The sequence below is a fragment of the Neophocaena asiaeorientalis genome, unplaced genomic scaffold (assembly GCF_003031525.2).
Source record: "Neophocaena asiaeorientalis asiaeorientalis breed wild unplaced genomic scaffold, Neophocaena_asiaeorientalis_V1.1 scaffold293, whole genome shotgun sequence".
Classification (NCBI taxonomy): Eukaryota; Metazoa; Chordata; class Mammalia; order Artiodactyla; family Phocoenidae; genus Neophocaena; species Neophocaena asiaeorientalis.
In genome coordinates, this window is record NW_020173920.1 from 3,320,837 (window position 1) to 3,345,450 (window position 24,614).

At 36.0% G+C, this 24,614-nt stretch overlaps 1 protein-coding gene and 1 pseudogene across 1 annotated transcript; both read right to left on the reverse strand.

Annotated features, from left to right (window-relative positions):
* Positions 1-174: 174 nt before the first annotated feature.
* Positions 175-23,601, reverse strand: PPP1R2 (protein phosphatase 1 regulatory inhibitor subunit 2). Its single transcript, XM_024752108.1, has 6 exons — positions 23,153-23,601; positions 13,054-13,161; positions 11,254-11,331; positions 10,397-10,494; positions 4,784-4,951; positions 175-2,639 (listed from the first exon to the last, which is right to left on the reverse strand). The coding sequence occupies exons 1-6, from the start codon at positions 23,272-23,274 to the stop codon at positions 2,593-2,595; spliced, it is 621 nt and encodes a 206-aa protein (XP_024607876.1). The 5' UTR covers positions 23,275-23,601; the 3' UTR covers positions 175-2,592.
* Positions 9,792-9,907, reverse strand: LOC112404311 (uncharacterized; annotated as a pseudogene).
* Positions 23,602-24,614: the final 1,013 nt, after the last annotated feature.

Sequence of the window (24,614 nt, forward strand, 5' to 3'; positions counted from 1 at the left end):
CCTGTTCTGCGTGGTTGTTTTGAGGATTATATATTGGACACCTAGCACAATGCTGGGCAACTAAACAAACTACTCTGTCACAGTGTAGTTCAAGACCCTCTCCTGGTATCCAGAACATTTAGCCAATGGAACACGATAGCTGGGTAACAAGAAAATAAAATCCACACACAATCGTCATATTACTGTATTTTATTACAATATGTTCGGTGTACTGATTTAAGAGGAAAAAATGTAAACAAAACGGAAGTCTAGGGAAAAATGGCACTTTGCTTTAATCTTCAATTTAAAGTTATTTTTAACAATCCATTTATACCATTATATGTCTCAGATTTTAAAGAGCATCATTGCTGAATTTCAGACTGAAAAATAAACAGAAAAGATGACATCAGAGGAGTTAAGCAGAGAAGAGATATTGATTAAAAAATTGAAAGTAAAATCTACTTTGGCTAGAACTGAACACTGACAGATAACTTTCTCCAAAGGAAAATCTAACTTGAGTCATGAAGGTCCATTTTTTGTGTAGTTCAATACTGTGTCAATTAGGAATTCATGACGATGAACAGTTTTACTCAGTCACATTTGACTACCTAAAATTCTACTGGGCATGCTATTTGCCATGTCTTATTCCTCTTACATAACTATCTACTTCCTGAAACCAGATATGCAAGTTTGCCTGTGATTTAAGTTTCAAGAAATAGTTTGTAGAAAACACCAAAAGGATCAGTTGTTAAAGGTCTTACCTTTTCTTCACTGTATAGCAGCTATTTCTACAAATAAAGAGCATGTGGATACTTTCTAAGGACTCGAAATGAGAACCAAAAACAGAGGTCTGTGCGCATGAACATATGTACACACATATGTATAAGCTTAAATACCCCCAAACAGGTTTAAACAGGTAAGAATACCTCAACATTCTAAATTCAGAAAGTAGAGATAAACGTTGTTTATAAATCAGTAGTATTACTAGCTAATATGTTTTAGTTAGAACACTATACCTGCAGTTCAAAAGTACTGATTGGATTCCATTAAAAGAAAAAGACATTCAAATTAATAAAAACATTCTTCTAACAGCAAAGAATTCTCCCACTTCTTATTTATTTTGACATATTGATATTTCTATAAACTTGCAAGTGGAAGAAAAGCTGTTCAATAAAAGCCAATTCATACATACATACAGTATACAGAAATTATTTTAAAAGTCCGTTCATATAATGGATTCCTTTGGTACTAACAAAAAATTAAGATACAAATAATTGACTAGAAATGAAACCATCACTAAACTAAGATACACAGGAACTGCACTTCATTTCAGGGAAAAAGTCCAAATCTTACTGTGTTAGAAGAATAAAGTACATTTGTCATAGTATACATTATGATATTCCCTTAAAGCAGGAACTATTTAAGGTTTTTAAATTTAAAAAGTGTTCAGATTTACTTCTGTCTATACATTCAGGAACTATCATCATATCACTGGTTACACACAATTCTCTCATCATGCAAAAAAAACCCCCAAAAGCCTCAGTTAGTTGTTTTCTAAGGTCTAATTAAGTCAAACAATAAACTAATAATAGCACTTTAATTAGCAAGCTGTAAATCAGAGGTGTAGAAATTCTGCAGTTGAATTGTATTTCCTGTCTATAGTACTGCTGCTATTCAATCTATTTTCTCCATGTATTAGAAGAACTAATAGGCATTGATAGTCAAAATAAGATTTGCATTGTTGCAGCAAATGACAGAATATGTGAGAAAAGGAAAAGTTCCTAATGTCACGACAATCTTTATGATCCTTTATAAAGGTAAAGGATTCTGTGCATATGCGTGGAAAGGAGTAAGAAACAAAGGTAGGACGTTAAGACAAGTAGATAAAGGGAATGCTGAGACTATATTAGAATTATATTTATTTTAAAAACTGATCTGAAGTCTGCCCATCGAGAGTACAAAAAAAAAGTCAGAGCAGACGTTAGTGCAAGTTTAACCTGATAATTTATTTGTGGAAAAAGCTAGTTTTGATGAGAAAAAGTTTAATCCTTTCCTTGTAAACATAAAAGAAACGCAACAGGAATTTTAAAGGTAGTATACCAGAAAATGCAACAGTAACTCTTATAATTCTTTTCAATTAAACAGACAAGTTGAAGATGCATGTTAAAATACTTTTCAGACTGAATATTTATCAGCCTGTATGATCTGTTGTTCCAATTGGATTTTGATTTTTAAAAAACCTAATTTTTTATAAGAGCTATCACATCTAGAAGTGAAGAAAATAAATTAGATCCCTCTCCCTCCCCAAAAGATATTAACTTCTAAAGCATAAAAAGCTATATATCTTATACAAATTAACCAGTGTTCTTACAAAAGTAATGTAGTTTTGGACTGATGACATTATGCTGTATTTGTGGTGAAGTACTAGGCACAAGAATATATGTATCAATTAGGCATTTTCAGTCTATTTAGTCTCTAAAGTTATTTAATTCTTGGCAATATATAATAACTGGTACGCATTTTGGTACTTAAGTCATGAATTGTAGAGAACAAGAAGCAGTATGTTATAGTAATGGTTTGTATCTGACAATTACTGTGCTGAACGAATCCCTTCTATGAGCTCTTTGATTTGTTTTGCAGTTGGTCACATGTAGTAGATCCTGCAATGATAAAAGAAAAAACAGCAACATAATTTGTTTGTTGAGTACTGCCAAACTTGGAACTACCTGAGCTAAAGTTTCCTTCCACTGCTATGTATGATAAACAAATAGAAAGATCTAAAAAACAAGTAAGATATTTCATGCAGACTGATCAGTATGATATGAAAGAATCTGTATACCCCGTAAATAATATAAAGAGCAGAACAGGTGTATCTATTTAAGTGACAGGACAAATAGGTTTCAGGTTGAACACTTTTGTGACTAAATCACAGGTGGATAGCTAAGAGTTTATTACAACTCAAATATCCAGAACTATAAAAGATTTGTGTTTATGATATAAAAATGATAAAAAATTTCCTGAGAGTCTAAACATGCCACATTTCTTTTTATAAAAACAGTAATAAAACAGGTGGGGATGGGCAGGAGTGTAGAAGAGGGGGAAAAGAAGGAAAATGATAAAAAAGTAATGGGTGCCATAGATCCTTGGAGATTTTAAAAGCTGGTTAAATTTTTTTAAGGGCCCAAGAACAGAAAATAAATAATGAACTTTCTTCTCTATGCCTTATTATGTAGTCTTTTCTATCTTTGTGGACGTTATTGAAGCAAAGTAGTATATACTCCTATGTAAGGAGTACTTCATCTCCACTGAAGAAAAATCGGCGTTAATACAAATTTTAATCATCTATTACACTTAAATGAAAAAAATGTATTTATGTGTTAAATCTGTGAAATCCAATGTTTTAGAAGCAGAGACAGACAAAAGGTCAGATTTATTTTTCAAAAGCTGTGGCTTAAAAAACAAATCCCTTTAATATTTGGCATAGTGGTGCTGGTACAAATTTCCATTGGCAAATGAAGGGTATTCCCAACGCTTTGTTAGAGTCGCTACAAATAGATACTGAAAGTCTGAGAAGAAACTGATGAAAAGTTATAACCCAGAAACATCTGCATTGAATACATAAAAAGAGATCACCAAGATATAGGTAACAGGGAAACAAAGACCAACTAGGAGATAGGTCACCTAAAAATGGATAATAAATTTAAAGAGAGAGACATACAACAATAATTACTCAAGATAAAGTTTGTTCAAGTTAAACAGACTATGGTGAATAAAATGGAAAGAAAATGCTGTATGAAACAAACTGAAACGCAAAAGCATAACATGGAATAACAAAAAAATATTGTCATCCTGCTATTATAATGAGCACAGTCATCAGGTTCTACCATAGAATCACTTATATTTCATATCTGCTCACCAAAACAATAATATAATAATTATTTACTTTCCTAAGACTTAATCATCCAAGGCACAACATATAAAAGTAAGTTACTAGGGAGGGTGGGAGGGAGGGAGATGCAAGAGGGAAGAGATATGGGAACATATATGTATAACTGATTCACTTTGTTATAAAGCAGAAACTAACACACCATTGTAAAGCAATTATACCCCAATAAAGATGTTAAAAAAAAAAAAAAAGTTACATCTCCACTCAAAAGCACCAGTTTGCAGCACAAAGAGTAGGTAGATGGGCACAAAATCTGCATTAATGGTATAGAAGATTCACCTTTGTTGAATGCCAGAATAACAGTTTATGAAAAATAAATAAATAAAATCAATTTTCTATGACTGATCGAGAGTTGGTAGGCTGCAATGGCTGTTTGTCTGAGACTTAAAACAAACAAAAATCAGCCAAATAATTTGTTGACCCAACAGTCAAAAGAATCAACACTGGAAAGACATGACATACTTTATGCTTGAAGGGATGTTAAAACAAATCTTCCATGTTAAAAACGTTTCTTTAAAAAGTTTAAACCTTAATTGACATTGTTACGACAGACAAAATATGATCTGAACCATTAAAAACAAAGTATAGCTTAATATGAAGACAAACATCATTGCTTAAAGTCAAGTAGACCAAACAACATAGACATATAACATAACATATGGGCTTAAATCAACTCTGAGCATAAAAACATTATTTTGAAACTGACCAACAGGGGGTTGAAATTTTCTAAACTTTTGCCATAAAAAGTGAATTTTAGAAAAATTTTCTGAGGTTCTTCAAAGTTGAGAGCAAAATAAAGTATATTATTTAGGTACAAAGGACCACAAGTGTCTCAGTGATATTTTCAAAACACCTAACCTTGATTTGATTCTTCTGTATTCATGCTTTCTCCAGCTGCAGTCTCTGACATTTCTTCATCCTCCTCCTCATCACGTAGGTCTTTTGAAATTAATTGTCTAGCTAATTTAATATTCAGTCCTTCATTGTAGTGAAGCTTCCTTTTCATTTCAAACTGTCGCTTTTTTTCTACAAGATACAAAAAAGTAGGCGTCTTTAGCTCAAAGACTGGCAAACTACAGCCTGTGTCTATTTGGTAAGTAAAGTGTTATGGAACACAGTCACACTCATTTGCTTTTGTAATGCTTAAGACTGCTTTTGTACTCAATGGCAGAGTTGAGTAGTTGCAATAGAGACCATATGGCCCTCAAAACCTAAAATATTTACTGTCTGGCCGTTTATAGAAAAAGTTTACCAACCTTTGCCTTAGATGCTTCAAGTACATCTTAATGGGAGACTGAGAGTAAGAGCCATTAGTAGTTATATTTGTGAAGGAAATTTAAAGATATAAGAAAATTCTCCAGATAGAGTTGAATAGGAAAAAAGGAAAACTATAATACCATATACATACTATGTACAAAGCCTGCGTGCATGCACATGTGCACACAGACACAAAATAAGACTCGGCAATTAACAACCGTTAATTCTGGGTCAAGGAACTATGGGGTAATTTTAATGTTTTCAAGTTTTCTATTTTTATAATTCAGAAAAAATTCCCTTAAAAAATTCTTATTATGCATTAAGAAATTGCCATGATTTAAAACATTGCTGGCTCTAAAGAGGGAGGGAGGGAGGGAGGGAAGAAGGGACGGGGGGAGGAAAAAAAAACAAACATTGCTGGCCTAAAAACATAACCTCATTCCCAGAGTAATTTTAAGAAAAATGTATTATTAGGAACAGTAAAGTGATTCTAGACTATTCATTATTTATAGTCTTCACCACAGAAACAAAAAAAGCTGTAAATCAACACAACTGACCATATTTTATCAATATATAGCACTTTAAAGATCAACTTTAAGAAATATTATAAGATTTTAGAATTTCTTTGACCAGTAAATTGAAAGACAAAAAAGGAGTCGACATAAAATTGCCAACTGTTTATTTTGTCAAGAGCATTAAAACTCATTCACCATAGGTTTATTATGGTATTCATAAAAATATTTTAATGCCAAAAAGGCGTAAGAGAAATCTCTCAGAATAAGGCTATTCAAAGTACTTTCTCTATGTCCCCTAATTCCCTCTATTGAACCCACATCCCCTGCAGTGGAAGCGCGGAGTCTTAACCACTGGATCGCCAGGGAAGTCCCTCCCTTTAAGTTTTTATCATCTATGCTTATTTATGTTCTAAACACTGGCATTTACAGTTGTCACTACTGATCAGTCACTTTTCAGCCTCTATTTGGGTTGGGAGAAGGAAAGTTCCGAGATCAACATCCATATCATCATCCCATAAACATTTGTTGCAAACTACCAAGATCTTGCCAGCCATCTTTCTCCTTCTCTAAGTTACTTTTGTGATTTGTTTTACTCTTTGAGAGTACCATATTGTAGAAGAAAGTAAAAATTTTTTAAAAAAATCAATAAAAGACCAAATCCTCATGACTAAATTTTTAGTGATGACTTTCAGATGATGTAAAGGCCAAGATTAAAAAACAACAAAAAATGATTCTAATTGCCTCCAATACCAGATACATTTACTAAAAAGGTAAGACTTTTTCTCAGTACAAAGTAACACATGTTCTTTTTCATGCAACTTAAAAGAACTTACAAAGTTTAAAAAAAAGCTAGAAACTTAAAAATCACTCAATCTCCGCACTCAGAAATTATCATTAATATTTTATGACTCGACTTTTTTCTAAAAATGTATTTTTTATAAAAATGAATCATACCTTGTTGTATGTATATGCTATTTTCTCACTTACTGTATAGTTAGAATGACAACGCCCAGGAAGTCTCAGTTTATGCCTATTGTCTGATGGAGCTGTATTAGTGATCCTTTCACTCTTAAAATAATCCAGAGTTTAGACAATAAAGTATATGAAGATAGAGTAAAATTCTGCCACGTACATAGCAGATCTACACAATTTTTAGAAGGTTATAAAGTAGTGAGTTATAATTTAATCCCCTAACTTGGTCAAAGGTTTCTGATTTCCCCCTTTGTATTTTCTTTGTTTTTTATGATGTAATATATAGTTGACCCTTGAACAACGTGGGGATTAGGAGTGCCTACTCTCCTCACAGTTGAAATCCACATATAACTTTACAGTTCGCCCTTCATGTTCACAGTTCCGCATCTGTGGATTCAACCAACCGCAGACTGTGTAGTAGGTATTTAGTATAAGTGGACCTGCACAGTTCAAACCCATGTTGTTCAAGGTTCAACTTACATATCTGTGCATCTGTTCTATTATTTTCTCAACATTAGTTAGTGGTTTTTTTTTCGTTTTTTTTTTGCGGTACATGGGCCTCTCACTGTTGTGGCCTCTCCTGTTGCAGAGCACAGGTTCCGGACGCGCAGGCTCAGCGGCCATAGCTCACAGGCCCAGCCGCTCCGCGGCATGTGGTATCTTCCCAGACCCAGGCACGAACCCGTGTTCCCTGCATCGGCAGGCAGACTCTCAACCACTGCGCCACCAGGGAAGCCCTAGTTAGTGTTTTTTTAAACTGTGCCTTATAATCCTTTAGTAAGTTATAACCAGCATTTTAAAAAAATGAAAACAAAATAAACTGGATAGAACATATCACATATAGTAAAGGTTAAGTAATGTTTTGTGAAATTTTAATTTTTATAATTTTATGTTTACATGTATGCTGAGTGGCACTTGGTAAAAAATGTTTGAGAAACATTGAAATAAAGCCTGGGAAACTGAATTGCTAGAGCAAAGGGTGTCATTTTCTTTTAAAGCTTTGGGCTCATATGTTGCCATATCGCCATCCAGAAAAGCCAAACCATTTTTCACACCCACCAATTGTATATGAATAACTTATTTCTCCACATTCACACCAAAAGGGATATTGTCATTCTTTTTAATTTTTGTTGATCTGAAAGGAAAGAAAGGCACCACGACGCTGTTTTAATTTGTAGTTTCTTATTCCTAAGAGTTGATCTTACGGTATTTTTCTTTTGTCAATTATAGTAATAGTCTAAGAAGATGATTTCTTTTTAATTCTAAGAGATATTAAACTCAGTTTTGCTTGTTATATATTTTAGTTTTGCAATACTCAAAATTTATTATATAATTTATGCATTTATTTTGTAGAAAGCTAACATAAGTGGTCTCAACCTTCTTTGAATATTAATTTTACTTATAATCTTTGTATGGCAGAGCAACATAATGCCAAAGAGTACAAAAATTTTCAGGTTTCAGGCCCAGCTCTAATAATAATCAACTATCCATGTGAACGTGACAAGTAAATTATCCTTTTTATACTTTCTTTGGCTATTTTTAAAAATAATGGAGAATATACCAATTATTTTAAGTTATTAAAAGTTAATATTTACTGAGTACTTACAATATGCCAGAATCAGTGCTAAGTGTCTTAAATTCTTTATCTCATTTAATACTCAAAAATGACTCCAAATATTTTTATAGCCCCCCATTTAGAAATGAGGAAACTGAGGGTCAGAGAAATTAGGCAAATTAGGTAAGTGACATACCTAGAGTACAAACTTAGATCTATCTGACTCCACAGCCAATATTTTAATTGTTATGTTACTAGTTACAAGATAAGATTTTCTTTTTCTTTTCTTTTTTTTTTTTTTTTTTTTTTTTTAGGATCTTCCCGGACTGGGGCACGAACCCGTGTTCCCTGCACCGGCAGGCGGACTCTCAACCACTGCGCCACCAGGGAAGTCCCCAAAATAAAATTTTCTAAGAATTTCTTTAATAAACAAGGATGTTCAGACATGTAATTTATTTAAAAGCAATAAACACCTGTATCAGTAACCCTTACGACTGGGCACTTGAACTTGTGAAACTGTAACTAGTGAAATGGTTCCCCCTGCTGGCTAACTCCTGGAACTACAATTTGAGGGAAAATCCCTTAATGAAACTGACAATAGAGGTTAATAAAAATTCCCTGTTCTCAATAGATCACGTTTTCAGAGAATAAGGAATCAACAAACTCTAGGAACAATTTCTATCTGAAACCGTTTCAAAGGCCTTTGGGGTATATTTTGGGAAAATAAATCAGGAAGTCACTGAGGATAGAATATAATACAATTTGAGATTATGCTATATATTTCTTTCTTGTATAGCACTCAAACTATCATAGTTTTGTTCAATACACTACATTCTAAAGATGATACGAGGGAATAGCAAATTGTACCTTTACAGCTACACATGACAAAGATCCTGACAGTTAACTAGCAAATATTCAGAATCTTAGTTCTAAAGTTTCTAAACTTCTTTACAGTACAGGTAGTTTCTGCATTTCAAGCCTTCAAGTAAACAAACTACTCGATCTCTTTTTTCTTTTTTGTGAGGGTGTGTGTTTTTCTTGCATCTTTTTTCCTATATATAGGCTTGGTTTTCCCTTTTAAAAATAATTGAAGGGACTTCCCTGGTAGTGCAGTGGTTAAGAATCCGCCTGCCAATGCAGGGGACACGGGTTCAATCTCTGGTCTGGGAAGATCCCACATGCCGCGAAGCAACTAAGCCCGTGCACCACAACTACTGAGCCTGCGCTCTCGAGCCCGTGAGCCACAACTACTGAGCCCGTGAGCCACAACTGCTGAAGCCCGCGTGCCTAGAGCCCGTGCTCCGCAACGAGAAGCCACTACAATGAGAAGCCCGCACATCGCAACGAAGAGTAGCCCCCACTCGCCGCAACTAGAGAAAGCCCACGTGCAGCAATGAAGACCCAACGCAGTCAAATAAATAAATTATTAAAATATAATTGAAAATAAACTATATAAGCAATTTTCAGTTCCTGAGATTATACATTCACATCCTTCAAAATTATAAAAAGCAACAAAGTGAAATATTTTCCATCTTTCCTTACCTCCACAGATAAGAACTATTACTTGTAAAAACAGGAACAATGAATAGGTAGCAATGCCTTAACTGTGTATGTACTGTGTATGTAAAAGAGCCTCTTTCATCCTTGTTGAGAGGGTTATATTTATCTCCTTTCCTGTGACACTTCTGTTCTTTCTGTTCAATGGGACCTAACAAAAATCTTTATTCCAAGTCTGACCATCTTGATTCATCTGGTAAGCTTCACCAATGCCTTAATACAGAAAAAGCACAAGCAACTGAGAAATTAGCTCTTACTGCTATCCACTTTAAGATCATCCAAACACTCAATGACCCTAAATGTATTAATTTAATAAATATTTACTGAGCATCTACCTGGTATAGATGCTTGGTACAAAGAAAGGAACAAAAAGTACAAAGAAAGGAACACATGTTAATTCCTTTACAGACAGTAATATTTTCTTGAAATGGGGGGTGTGTGGAGCTGTCATACAGTAAACCCACACAAGTAGAAACTGAATTATAAAAATGTTCCTCCTTAATCTCCCACCATCCACCTCCTAAAAAGGAAAACCATTTGACAGTCTTCTATATAATGTATTTATCTTAGCAAAAATTATTAGCAATGCTAAAAGCAGTAAAAGAAAGAAACTACCTCGTTCTTCAGGTGAGAGGTCACTATCCTCATCTTCACTGCTTTCTTGTTCACGAACTCGACACTTTGGCTCCGAGCTTTCAGCAGCAGCAGTTAATCTATACAACAATCATTTAAAAAGAAATCAATACTGTGATAGTCTTATATTAGTTGAGTGTCTCACTCTACTTTTTTTTTTTTTTTTGCAGTACACGGGCCTCTCACTGTAGTGGCCTCTCCCGTTGCGGAGCACAGGCTCCGGATGCGCAGGCTCAGCGGCCATGGCTCACAGGCCCAGCCGCTCCGCAGCATGTGGGATCTTCCCAGACCGGGGCACGAACCCCTGTCCCCTGCATCGGCAGGCGGATTCTCAACCACTGCGCCACCAGGGAAGCCCTCACTCTACTTTTTAGTCTCATAAAAACATCTAAAGATCATTAATATGCTAGCTATAACCTGATGAGGAACATAAAAAGCAAGAGAGTGGGACTGTATATAGAAACCAATAAACAAGAAGAGTGGAAGTTGACAAACCCATGAACAGCAAACAGAGCTTTTTTTCAGGAATTCAACTTATTTTGCCTTTCTCACTTCTATCTTTAAAACCCAGGTGACAGGATATTAAAAAGCAAAAACAGAAAAACCTCCATTCAGGGAACTGACATAGGGAATCTGTGTACCAGCTTCTGGTTCTCAATCTACATACCTTGATTTTAACCTAGAAATAAGACTATGTAAGTTGCTATGAAAAAAACAGATAAACTTATTTATTTAGCACATGCTTTTTATTTACACTTGTACAAGTAACGTAAAATGCCTTTAACTCTGAAGAATTAAAAACAGCATGAGAAAAATGCTTTATAGTCATCAATACTTACTTCCTAGCTAAGATATCTGGGGTCAGGGCTTCAGTGGTTTCTGAATCACTCAGTGCATCTTCATCATCACCTACCATACTAGGATGATAAATACATTATAAATTAATACCTGAACTATAATTTTTCAAGCAGGAAAACAAGGTAGAGAAACATAATTCTATTGACTAGAAGTATCAATGTATTTATGGCTCTGTTGTCATCTTTGAAGTTTAATTTTACACTGTTTCTATTTGATGCAAATATTTAAAAGTACAGCACCAATCAAGAAAAGCCTTCAAATAATTTTTAAAAAAGAAAAAACATGCAAAAAAAACCCCCACTGCAACTATAAAAATAAATACTGAAAACACGAATCATCTGGAGGGGAAAAAAAAAACTTCAGTTAGTCCATCCAGTGGCAGGGAAAAAATAATGCAGAAGAACCCTATCCAGCTTTAGAATATGTATTTGTACATCAACCTGAAGATAAGACACAAATGATCTATGCAGACACAGGTTAGGTAAAATAACAAAATTAGATCCTAAGACCTAATTCAGGAAGTTTAAAAGCTATTTAGCTTACGCAATCTACTCTCTAATGAAATATTTGCTCCCCACATAATTGCGAAAAATGGTTACCTTTATTATTTAAATATAAACAGTTTTAAAATAATGGCTACAGCTATTTATTTTTGAATCATGTTTGATCTTAATTTTTTTAGGATAGTTATCTCCAACCAACACAGATAAGGGATGTCTACTACCTTTATTGAAAAGGAAGAAAGCATTGACTTTGGCTTCTGGTACAATAGAAGTTTTAGGTTACGTTTTAAAGTATATACCTGTAATTAGGAGAAAAATAAGGATCACTTTCATAAATGACATGTCTACTTCTTCCCTCAAGCTTTATTAGTACTGAGTTTCAGTATCTGTACCTCCTATTTCATTATTTTTCTCCCCTTGTCACAATCATGTTAATTCTTGTTTTTACTGTTTTTGCTATTATCAAGTTATCTCAACTTATCTTCCAAAGTTTCATCCATTGATTTAAAACAGAATTTCTTTAACGCTATTTTAATAGTAACTTCTAGATTTATATTGTTTTACTTCAGTGACAAATACAAAATATTTCAGTCCTGAAAATCTTTATTTTTTTCAATACAATCTGGGCATGATCTGAATTAGGTATTTCTAACTTATTTAGAATCTCATTATGTTTATTGGTGCCTTATTTTTGTCTTCATACTAACTACAGCCATACACTATCATTTTACAACTCATTAAAAAAATGATAATGAGTCATTTGAGTCTGGAAGACTCAAAACTAACAATTACAATGCAATTATATGAACTACAATATCATGTAAGTTCAAAAATAAGGACATGAAACAGTAGTAATGTCCACTTGTCTTTGCATGGATTAAAAAAGAGTTACCATCTGTGAAGTTATCCCTTTCTGCAAAGAGAATGAATAAGCCTCTGCCACCTACTTAGGAAGCAAACAAGCCCAGCTCTCATCTTCCTTTACAAATAGATGACTTTAAGGAAGGCAAAAGTCACTTTGTATATATCATTAGCAGCTAGGGACCACTGAGGTGCAATGAATAAACATTTACTACTATAATTATAATGTAAAAAATGGATTCCATAAAGTTCCATATTACTTTTACTATTACACAAAAATATGCAGTTGAGTTATTAATTAGTGTTCCAGTAACAAATATAAAAAAACAAAGATTCAAATCATCTGTTATCCAGAAGCTCATGTCAAATGCAAAATGGAAACAAGTCAAAAAAGGAATGCTGTGTACAAAACATTACCTATGGTAAGGAGTGCTAGGTTCATCTATTTTCATTAAACCATAGTCTTTGTCTGCTGGATGATATGTCGCCAGGATGTTCATTTCATCCCACTTCTGGGACTTTTTACTACAATAAGAAGAAAAAAAATTTTTCCTCAATGTAGTGAAAGATACAAAATGTACACATCTAAAATTCACGAACATCCAAATCCCACATTGCAATTTCTATTTGACTGCTAACTTCTATTTTTACATCTACTTTCTTGGAACAGAAACTGACTTGGGTAAAAGCCATAAGTAACTACAATAAAGTGTCAGTAAATATTTTACAGAATACTTAGTGCCCACATATTAAAAACACATTACAGTTGTCCCTCGGTATCCTCAGGGGATTGGTTCCAGGACTGACACAGATACCAAAATCCAAGGATGCTCAAATCTCTTCTATAACATGGCGTAATATTTGTATATAATCTCTGCACATCCTCCTGTATACTTTAGACCATTACTAGATTACTTATAATGCCTAATACAATGTAAATGCTATGCAAATAGTTGTAAATACAATATAATACAATGCAAATAGTTGCTGGCACATGGCAAATTCAAGTTTGGTTTCTGAAACTTTCTGGAATTTTTTTTCCAGAATATGTTTGATCCATGATTGGTTGAATCTGAGGATGCAGAACCTGTGGATATGGAGGGATAAACAGATTCTTCACCAGGCATTCAAAAAACGATTACATTATGACATGTTTAATCTTCATCTGGCCTATAGAGTAACAGCAAAAGCTGGAATTTACACATTGCCTGATCTCAGTAGTTAAGGATTTTGGATCTACGATATATTTTTAATAGTTTGATAAAAAACACAACAGCAATATTTTCCTTGGCCTAATTTTTTTAGCAGTATCTATAACAATCAAAATAATCATAACATAAAACTACAGAGAAGACCTCATTAAATTCAGATACCATTAATAAAGATTTAGATTACACATAAAATTATACCTCAGTTGTTTTTTTTTAAATTTAGAAATATAACGATTTGCTGATAAATGGTTTCAGATCACCTGGAATAAATCTACTTAAGAAAACTAGAAATGCTTTGTAAATGCTTTATGAACATCCATTAGTGTCCATTCAACAAAATATTTGTACAACTACTAAGGTGCTCAATAATTAAATGCCTTAATTAGAAATCCTTATCTACTCATTAAAAAGGACATCAACAACCTCTGTGCCAGCCAACAATCTGTTACATATACAATTTGTAACTTGGTTATATACTTAAAAATAAAACTACCTTAAAAAAAAACAATGTAGACTTTACACAGATTCAAATCATCCTTTCCATATTTGCTCAACATTGGTGAGGTTTTACTGCAGATATTTTCAATTTTCCTAAATCTACCAATACCTGGATCTTGAACTGCTCTTGAAGAAAGACATTTAAAAAATTTTAATATTATATTCTCTTCTCCATGTTCTGAGTCACCTTAAAAATTACATGTGCCCACTCGTGGCAGTTAAGCCTGACTTTATGTTCTTCTGCTTTCTACCATAAAGGGCCCACAGTGTCCCCATTTAAGGCCAATCACTTTTTTCCTTCATATTTTTATTGTGGTAGAATATACATAACATAAAATTCACCATTTTAACCATTTTTTTTTTTTTTGCTATTCGCGGGCCTCTCACTGTTGTTGCCTCTTCCGTTGCGGAGCACAGGCTCCGGACGAGCAGGCTCAGCGGCCATGGCTCACAGGCCCAGCCGCTCCGCGACATGTGGGATCTTCCCGGACTGGGGCCCGAACCCGTGTCCCCTGCATCGGCAGGCGGACTCTCAACCACTGCGCCACCAGGGAAGCCCCATTTTAACCATTTTTAAGTGAAGAGTTCTGTGACATTAAGTACATCACATTATTGTGTAACCATCACTATCATCCATCTCTAGAACTTTTTCATCTTCCCCAGCTGAAACTCTGTACCCAATGAACACTACCCCTCACCCCCGCCACAACAACCATTCCATTTTCTGTCTCTAAGACCACTCGAGGTACCTCTTATAAGTGGACTGATACTGTATTTGTCCTTTGTGGATGGCTTATCTCACTTAATGTCTGTATGGTTCATCTATGTTGTGGCATGTGTCAAAATTTTCTTCCTTTTTAAGGCTGAATAATATTCAATTGCAGACTAAGTACTATTAACTACAACTTCCTTTTAAGCCTACTTACCCTTAGTTTTATCAAGAGGCAAATGTTGGCCTAGATATACTCCACAGGTGACTGCCACTACAACTCCCATTCCCGCCCCCCACCAAACAGAAGTTTCTTCACCATGAAAAAATCAAAATCTTAAGTTTATAAGAAGCTAAAAATTAGTGGGTCGTTTATTTTTAAAGCACAGAAGTAACATTTCTTCTTCAAAAAACTGCTTTTTTATTCATTCAGCAAGGTACTCACCTGAATTTTCAACTAATAAAACTTAATGTTGCTAGTGTGTGTATGTATATAACACTTGATTGAACTAGACTGTGTATATAGATGTTGCTTTAAAATAGTATTGATTTCTTTAGATGCCTAGTTTCTGACCATCAGAGTAATAGTTGGTCTTGTGGCAAAAAACAACAACAGTAACATACAACTGGGAGATAGATGTTTAAGGTTCAAGTTCCACTTACCCTTCATTAGTCCTGTTACTATAGTCAAGTCCAACAAACATTCTCTCTTGGGCTGTATTTACTCTACATGGAAATTATAAAAAATGGAATTTTTAGGATTTTTAAATCTAAAGTTTTGTTACAAGTTTGGAAACCATATCTCACTTAGCACTGTGAGAATGGCTTGCGATAAGGCATTCTTAAAAAATGTTTAAATTGCTTATGTATGAATGCCTTCTCCCACAAGTCAAAATTTAAATGATTTTGAAATATTTATGATCTGCTACAGAATGAGTTTTTCTAAAAAGCAGTCAGTTTTCTATTTGACTAAATCTACAGTTTCAGATTTGTATTTTGCTAAATAGCTCTATTATCTACAAATTTCTGTAAATTTAGAAAGCAAATGATTTAGGTCTTCTCATGGTCATATTCTACATAAGGAAACTCACAGTGAAGAGAGATACACTTTAAAGATTTTAGACAGCAGAAATGATCAAGAAGCTTCTGATCAGAAGGATAATTAAAGACATATACAAATTTTAAGAGAATTAGATTAATTTTGTAAAGAAAGCAATTCAATTAATAGACAAAGGGAGACCCATTATATGGTAACTCAATGTTCCCTACTGATAGACAAGGCCTCTGAAATAAGCCAGAGTTAAGTCCGAGTCAGAAACACAAAAGCACAGGTAAACGTTTCATAAAACCTGTATTAATACAGTCCAATTAAGATTCCCTATTAAAGATATTGTAAAAGATAACTAGCACATATCTATTTATATAAAGTTCAAGAGCACGCAAAAACTAAAGTGTATAGGTATGTATACTTAGGGAATTACCGTAAAAGTCAGGATAGTGGTTGTATTACAGGGGAGGAGGAGACTGTGATTGGAAAGGACAGGAGACATTTCTTTTCTTTCTGTTTTTTTTAAAAAATATTTATTTATTTATTATTTATTTTGGCTGCACCGGATCTTAGTTGCGTCATGCATGAGGGATCTAGTTCCCAACCAGGGATCGAACCCGGGCCCCCTGCATTGGGAGCGTGGAGTCCCACCCGCTGGGCCACCAGGGAAGTCCCAGACAGGAGACATTTCTGAGGTGATGGAAACATTCTTCTTCTTGACCAGGATGGCGGTTACAGGGGTGTCTGCTTTATAATTATTCCTTAAGCTTTAAAATTACATCTAATACACTTTTCTGTATGTGTATTAAATTACAATAAAATATTTAAAAAAATAAACATATACAAAATGACTTTGTTGGTGTGTCCTAATCTCAAAGTAAAACAAGCTACTTCCTAAGTGATGCTAACAATATTGAATTAAAATGACAATTTATCATCATTAGAAGAATGAAGATGGCCCTCTGAAGTTACAGAGGTACCCCCAAACACCCTGCAAATCTGTTCTGTGAGACAATGATAGAAGAAAAAGAACTGAATTGTAGGATATAAGAAGAAATGATGTTTTCTTGAAATTAAGGATAAAATTTAAAAATCACAATCCTAGTACCTTAACCCACTAACAATTTTGATTTCTGTATATTCTTTCCACTCTAACATACACGAAAAAATACCCAAGCTATTAGTATATATAAAAATATAGACAAAACAGTATACGTATAGTATATATAAAAATAGCTTCTATATCAGTATATGTATTTTATCATAAGCTGCTTGTATTTTCTAGTCTTTACCTTTTTAATATTACATGCATAATATTCAATAACAAACTATTTACCTAATATTAGATATTTAGATTGAATCCAGTGTCTTCCTACTTAAAGTAAAGCAGAAATGAACATTTGTGCATATTGTATTCAATGACTTTTCAGGATAATTTGCTAGGACAAGCATATCTGGGTTAAATTTATCAAGAGCTTTGTAGTCCACTCCATGTTGCCATATAGCTTTTTTTTTTTTAAAAGAGGACTATTTGTAATGTCCCCAAATAACTGCCAAAACTTTGCCAGGATTGGGTATCTGTGTGTGTTTTTGCCACCTGAGAGGTATAAATTGATATTTAAATGCTGTTTTATGTTTCTCTGCTCATTACCTAATAAATCATATGAAAAAATGCTTATTTTACTTTCCTTGTGTGAATTGTTTACATCCTTTGCCTATTTACTGGAAACATTCTCATTGAGTGAGTTCTTTATATCTACATAAATGTAAAGAACTCATTCAAATTTATGAGAAGGTTTAAACCACATTATATATAACTCAAAGATGTATATAAGATTTAAGCTATATTATATAGAACCACATTACATATAACCTAAATTTTTCCCATTCGCTTGCCATTTAGTTTACTATCTACTATAAACAGAATTAAAGTTTTATATATCCAAAGCTTCACTCCACATCTTCACCACAATACTAAGAGGAAAAGAACCTTACAACTGTCAAGATCCAGAGGAGATATTATCTTGCAAAACCATGAACTTTCAGTAAGGGCATAAAACAACAGACTCCAAAGAATGCTGGAAATTCTTAGGAGGAAAGTAATGAAGTCGAAGAAACTGTCGGCGGAGGACACTGGATATGGAAATTAGCATCTCTTAAATTTTGGTAGAATTAACCTCAGTTGAGTAACAAAACCCAAGGAGTGAACTTGGTTTATTCCCAATACTACCACAAACTGTTCATGTGACCTTCTTTGGGCCATCATCTCCACTTACAAAAAATAGGCACAGTACCACTTACACTGAAGATCTGCTGTGAGGGTGAAAGCACCTGCTAGTTTCAGCTCCCTCCTCCCTCTTGGGTGACTGGTTTTCCTGCAGCCTAAATCTGCACCAGAAAAAGTCACCAATTCTCACTTTCACTTTCATAGCTCATATGATGCCATCTCAAAGACCTACTCATACTTCTTGTTGCTTGTGACCTTCTCGTTTTTACAGTTTTAGCTGAGTTTGGAGTGGGAAGCAGGATTTTGCTTCAATGTGTTAAACTTTAACCCCACATTTCAAGAAATGGTTCTTTCTTAAATGAAGATTCAACTTCTGTAGGTTGACAAAGTACAAGCCTTTGAAGCTTGAACAATTAAACTAAGACTTAAAAATAAAAGCAATTAGTAAATAAAAGGTCACTTTGGAAAACTTTACTCAGTGGGCCTTTGACCATATTCCATATCCCTTTATAGGCAGAAAAAGACAAAGCCGAAGCATGCTTATATAAAATTATATTAAAGGAAATTAATTTAAGCACAATTTTTCCAAGCAGAATTTGCCTACATTACCTAAGACTACTACAGAATTTGAATTGAACACAGTGAATCCAAAGCATACTGTGTACAACAACCCCAAAAGTGGGGAAAATTAGATTTCTGTATTTCTAATAGAATAAGACCAACATTTGAGGGTGAGGTACGGGGTTAAACACTTTACATTTAGTAACTCATTTAATAATTAAACTAGGCAGGGATATAATGAATAACGCACCGTAAGTCACAGAGCTAATAAGTAGCAAAGAGGATCTGAACCCAGGCAATCTGGCCCCATATTAATCACTAACCTTTAACACTTCTAATAAGATAGGCTTTAGTAACACAATATTTTCAACAATTCCAAGTGAACATTTTCTCACTTCAATATTTCTGAAAACAGAATATATCTTAAAATGGATGGCATCTTAAAATTGGCAGTATTTTTTTCTTTCTTGGTGCTACCTAAAATCATGGTACATCTTAGAATCAATGGTGTCTTGTTTTTGATGAAACACACGTACTTACTCACTAGATCTGTTATGTCTGACCTTCACAGGTTGTTCACTATATTCAAAGTATCCAGAAAGAATGGGAATTCCACAGTCACAGTGATGACAGTGGTGTTCTAATTAGTTGAGCAGGGTGCTGCAATATACTGACATTATCTATGCCTAATTATATGGATTTACAGACTATATCCAGTTTTAATTGAACTAACCCTCAAAAACTGGTACCTGACAAATGGTACCTGAAGAAACCACTGAAGATAACAGTACCAATGCAAAGTACAGAGAATAAGAAGATAACACCACTGGGACATTAAAAAAACAAAAAGGTTGGACAAGAACTGTATAAAAAAAATCCTAAAGACTACTTGAAATACTGCAGTATATAAACCTCACTTTAAGTATATATTGAATCTTGAGATATTATCTAATGGTAGTAGTATATGTATATAAATCATAAACAAACATATTTGAAACATATTTCAAGTTTTTCCTACTAAACTGATGCACAATCAAAAAGTTTAGAGACCAGTGGAATAGCACAACTCATGACTTAAAAAAAATCCCTTAGTAACATCTCTTTATGTTAAATAAAATGTTCTGTTAAATTATATCCTCTCACAACCTGATGGCGTTGGGGTAGGGAGTGGTTTGTGCAGAAAAGGGAAACTACCACTGTACTTCACATGATAATGGCACCAATGAAAGGTATGGTTATTCGTGGATTCTGTATTTGCAAATCTGACTACTTGCCAAAATTTATCTGTAACTCCAAAATCAATACCTGAGATTTCTCTGTCTCTCTGACATGCATAGAGCAGGGAAAAATTTGAGTTGTCTGATGCACATGTTCCCAGCTGAGATTAAACCTTGCTTCAGCTCTCTTACTGTAAATGTGTCCTTTTTATCTATTTAGTACCATGTTTTTTGCTTTTTTGGTGAATTAGCCGTTCAAAATGGCTCCCAAAGATTGTGCTTAAGTGCTGTCCAGTGCTCCTAAGCCCAAGATGATTGTTATGTGTCTTATGGAGAAAGTATGTGTTAGATAAACTTCATTCAGGCATGAGTTACATATAGTGCTATTGGCCATGTGTTCAATGCTGATGAATCAACAATATGTATAAAATTAGGTGTCTTTAAACAGAAACAGAAATTTTAAAAGGTTATGGACTGATTGGTTGATGAAAATGTTGTGACCAGAGGCTTACAGGAACCTAAGTCTGTATTCCCCCTAGGAGTAACAGTTCAGTATTAACTAACTCAGTGTTTGTGGTGACTTTATAGAGTGTCACTACTGAGAACAGTGAGAACTGACTTAAATCCCCGGTCAGTCATTTTCACATTAATATGAGATTATTTTACTAATACTCTGGTTCCAACATTTGAAGTTAGACCATTACATCGTACTTTTTAGTTTCTGAATTTTAAGTGCATTGTACTTGAAAGAGCTATTTCGGTCCTTTATACATGAAAGGGAAAATACTGGTTGTACTTAAACATTACAAAAAGTTTGTTTCAAATGTGTTCACCTATACTTTCATTGTTTCTGTTCAAAGAGGCTCTCATAAAGTCACTAATATTGTTTGCATGAGCTGTGCCATAAATAATAATGTGTACTGTATTACAAATAGAATTAGTTTATTTCCCTTCCAGTCAAATAACACTTACCATGAAAAAACCCATCCCCTTTTACTACTTAGAGCTAAACATCATAAACCTCAATGAATTAGGGCTTGGTAACTGCCTTTGAAGACAGGACTATAACCTCCTAATTTACATAAGTCAAAGTCAACTGCCTTGCAAAAGGCCCCCTTTAAGTCAATCTGCCCTGTTAGCAGCTCCTAGAGAAGGAGCAGCCCTATGTAGGTGAGACAGTCTAGTATAGTGGCTTTCCAGGCAGAAGGACCTGGAGGTAAACCCCCGTCAATTACATAAAGAGGCCAACACACAGAGTGGGGCCACCAGAAATTACAGCAGACCAAAGTTGAGAATAAACAGAAGCAGCAGCAAAAGACATTAGAAAGTAATAAGCTACTTGGTAGCCAAACAAAAAGAAGCTCGCACTGGAGAATAGGTAAAGAACTTAAATGCTAGTGAGAACCACATTCTTGCTGCTGAACACCCTGAAATCATATAAAAGCCTTCCATAGTTTGTTTTGTTATTAAGACTATCTTGGTCTTCCTGTTATAGCTATGCTCTGGTAAGATCATTTTCTTAATCCCATTACAACACCCCCCCTTCCCATATGAAGTGGCTTACCCCAAACAGAGGTTTGAAAATTGCATGTTGGAGAACGTAAGAGAGTCAAGCATCCAAAAGAGAGTGGGAGTAGGAGAGGTGCTAGACAAATTAAGGTCCTTTCCAACCCCCAAAGCCCATGATTCTGAGCGGTGATCCTACTTAATGTTTTCCTCTAGGTAACACAAATCCCCATAAATTTACCATCACCAAACTGTAGTTCCTTTTATAGCCCTAAAATGATCCTTTGAACAGGTGTGCCCTAGTTCCAATATTCAAAGTTTTCGGGAACATCCTCATTTTAGCTTTATGACTTCACAGATTTCAACAACTTTTCTTAGGCCTTACTTCCAGAATGTAGAGTCCTTATGTGTTTAGTATCTTAGAATACCCAAGCCCCCGAGGACTTCTAACCCAGTGTTGTATTTTATACTATATATACGGTTTTGCACCTTTTTTTTTCCCCATTGAGGACTGCACCCTGGATATCTTTCTCTGCGCATTAACATCTATTTCATTCTTTTTAAAGGCTGGTCTGTTTTCCCATTATACTAATGTACCATAATTAATATTTCACCAGTCCTTCTTAAGGGACCTTGGGTTGTTCCCAATTATTTACTATCACACACAATGCTATGGATCAACATCTTTTCACATATGTATTTGTGAGTATGCAAAAGCAACTAAATTATCACGGGATCATTTTAAGTTGGTACTTTCTGAACTGTTCTGAGCTTACATATGTCTTTCAAGAGGAACAAAGACTAGAAAGCGCTCAAACTCTCGTTGCAGATGCAAAAATAATTAGCAATAAGTAGCTTTCCATTAAATATAGATCAGACTGGGAAATTTTCGGTTTCTTTTAATGCAGAGATAATGACAAACCAGGACCCAAGAGAGTGAATGTGGCATGATTCTTGTGGTAATGTTCACCTAAAAAGGAACGACTATGGCAGAAGGGCAATTAGAAAAATGGAGAAATTATCTCTTTTTCGGAGGAGTCTCTTATTAGCTTGCGAGTAGATCTTAAAGGGCTCCCAAGCCAAGAAAATACACTTTACTCATTGAATTTAAGACACTCCGATACGAAGTGAAGAAATAATAAATGCTTAACAGGTGAAGCTTTAACTTCAATTTGATTCTTTAATATTCCCAATTTCCAGAAGCTCAAAGATCATGGTGTATGTTTTCAAATTATTATATATGCGTATATACTTAAAACCCACACAACAAACGTCATAGCTCCTGTCTTCTTTATAATCACTCCACCCCTCAGCCTGGCCGGCGGAGGGAGACCCGAGCGGCACAAGGGCCGCATCTACGCAGCCACCCCGCCCGCCCGCCCGCCGCGCTCGGTGTCCGGGGTCGGGCTGGGGGTCGGCAACAGGGCCGGGGGGATGGCAACAGGGCCGGGGGGCGGGGAGGGCGAGGCCGCCCAGGCGGGGAAGAAGGGGCTGGCCAGGCCGACCCGGGCGACGATGGCCGTCCCTCGCGGCTCTTACCTCAGCTCTTCGTCGACACTCCTGCCGGGCTGTTCGGCCGATGCCACCACAGAGGAAGTCGCAGAGCTCTTGTTCTTCAGGATCCCCTTGATGGGCCGGTGCGAGGCCGTCGAGGCCGCCATTGCCCGTCGCTCCGGCGGTCGGCTCAGCGTCGCTGCTTGGCGCCGGGTACAGGAAGGAAAGGGCTGGGCGCGAGCAGAGACTCGCCAGTCAGCCGCCAAGCCCGCCTGGGGCTGAAGCGGCCGCACCTGCTGTCGCGGAGACAGCCACTAGAGTCGTTGTCACGACACAACGACTCGGACGCTCTGGCGTCCAGCCGACGCCGCGTGGCTCGCGGTCCTTAGCGCGCCGGGCGGCCCTTACAGCACCCTAGGCCACCCGCACTTTATCCGCGGCCCGCGGAGAGAAGCCGGCCTAACACCGGAGCGACGCCGAGGCCAAACCCAAGCGGGCCCGCCCTCTCGCGATATCTGGGGCGGGGCGGGGGCGGGGCGAGAACCATGTCCACCTCCTCGCCCCGCCCCTTCCCGTCCCTCTCGGTGAGCTCTCCCCTGCCTTGGCTGGGGCTCTGGGTGAGGAAACGCTCCGAGAGGTTTCCGGCTGGAGTCTGTACCGAGCTGTACATCTCTCCAAGCACCCTCGCTCCCACAGTTTCATGAGGTTCATATTGTTATTTCTGTATTTTATAGATCTGAAAATTGAAGCTCAAAGGTGACATCATTCGCCAAAGATATTAACTGACTTTCAGAGAAATGAAGTGTGTCTCCTCTTTCCTTCCATTTAACCAGCATAAAAAGCTTAACCATCCATTATAAAATCATGAAATATCAGCATTGGAATGGTCCTTAGAGACCTATTGTGAGATCATAGAATACTGACTTTTATGAAATCATAGAACATCAGCATTAAAATAGTCTAACATTTTTACCATTGGAAAAGCTGAAGGAGAGAAGTGACGGGACCACCACTGTCACACGGCCCATCCGTAGTGTGTGCTCATTGAAGTTCAGACTTCTGCTTCTAGTCTGATGTTTCCCCATTTTACCACATTCTGCCTCTGTGTTGGTAATCTCATGGAAGGTATCACTGGCAGAAGTTCCTAGAATTGTAGTTTATAATCTTTCTCCCCCCAGATCTTGGGGACACACTTAGTGTAACCAGCTGTCCAACACTGGGTGAAACAGGCCAAAAGCCTAGGGGACTGTCTAGGTCTTTGTAAGATGAGTCCCAAAAGAGAAAAAAAAACAAAACCCTCCAGCACACACTCTCCACATGTTATCTCTGCCTGGGTGCGAATGAAAGATAGCCGGGAGAACCTTGATGAGAGAGAAGAGACCTTGAGGCTCTAAGGTGCCAGGATACACGTGTTTCCCAGTGGTGGGTGCTGTGGCTGTTGTGAGGAGAAGTGGGTTCTAGGGAAGGGCAGGAGTTTGAAGTCCTGGAAACACTCTGGGGGCTAGGC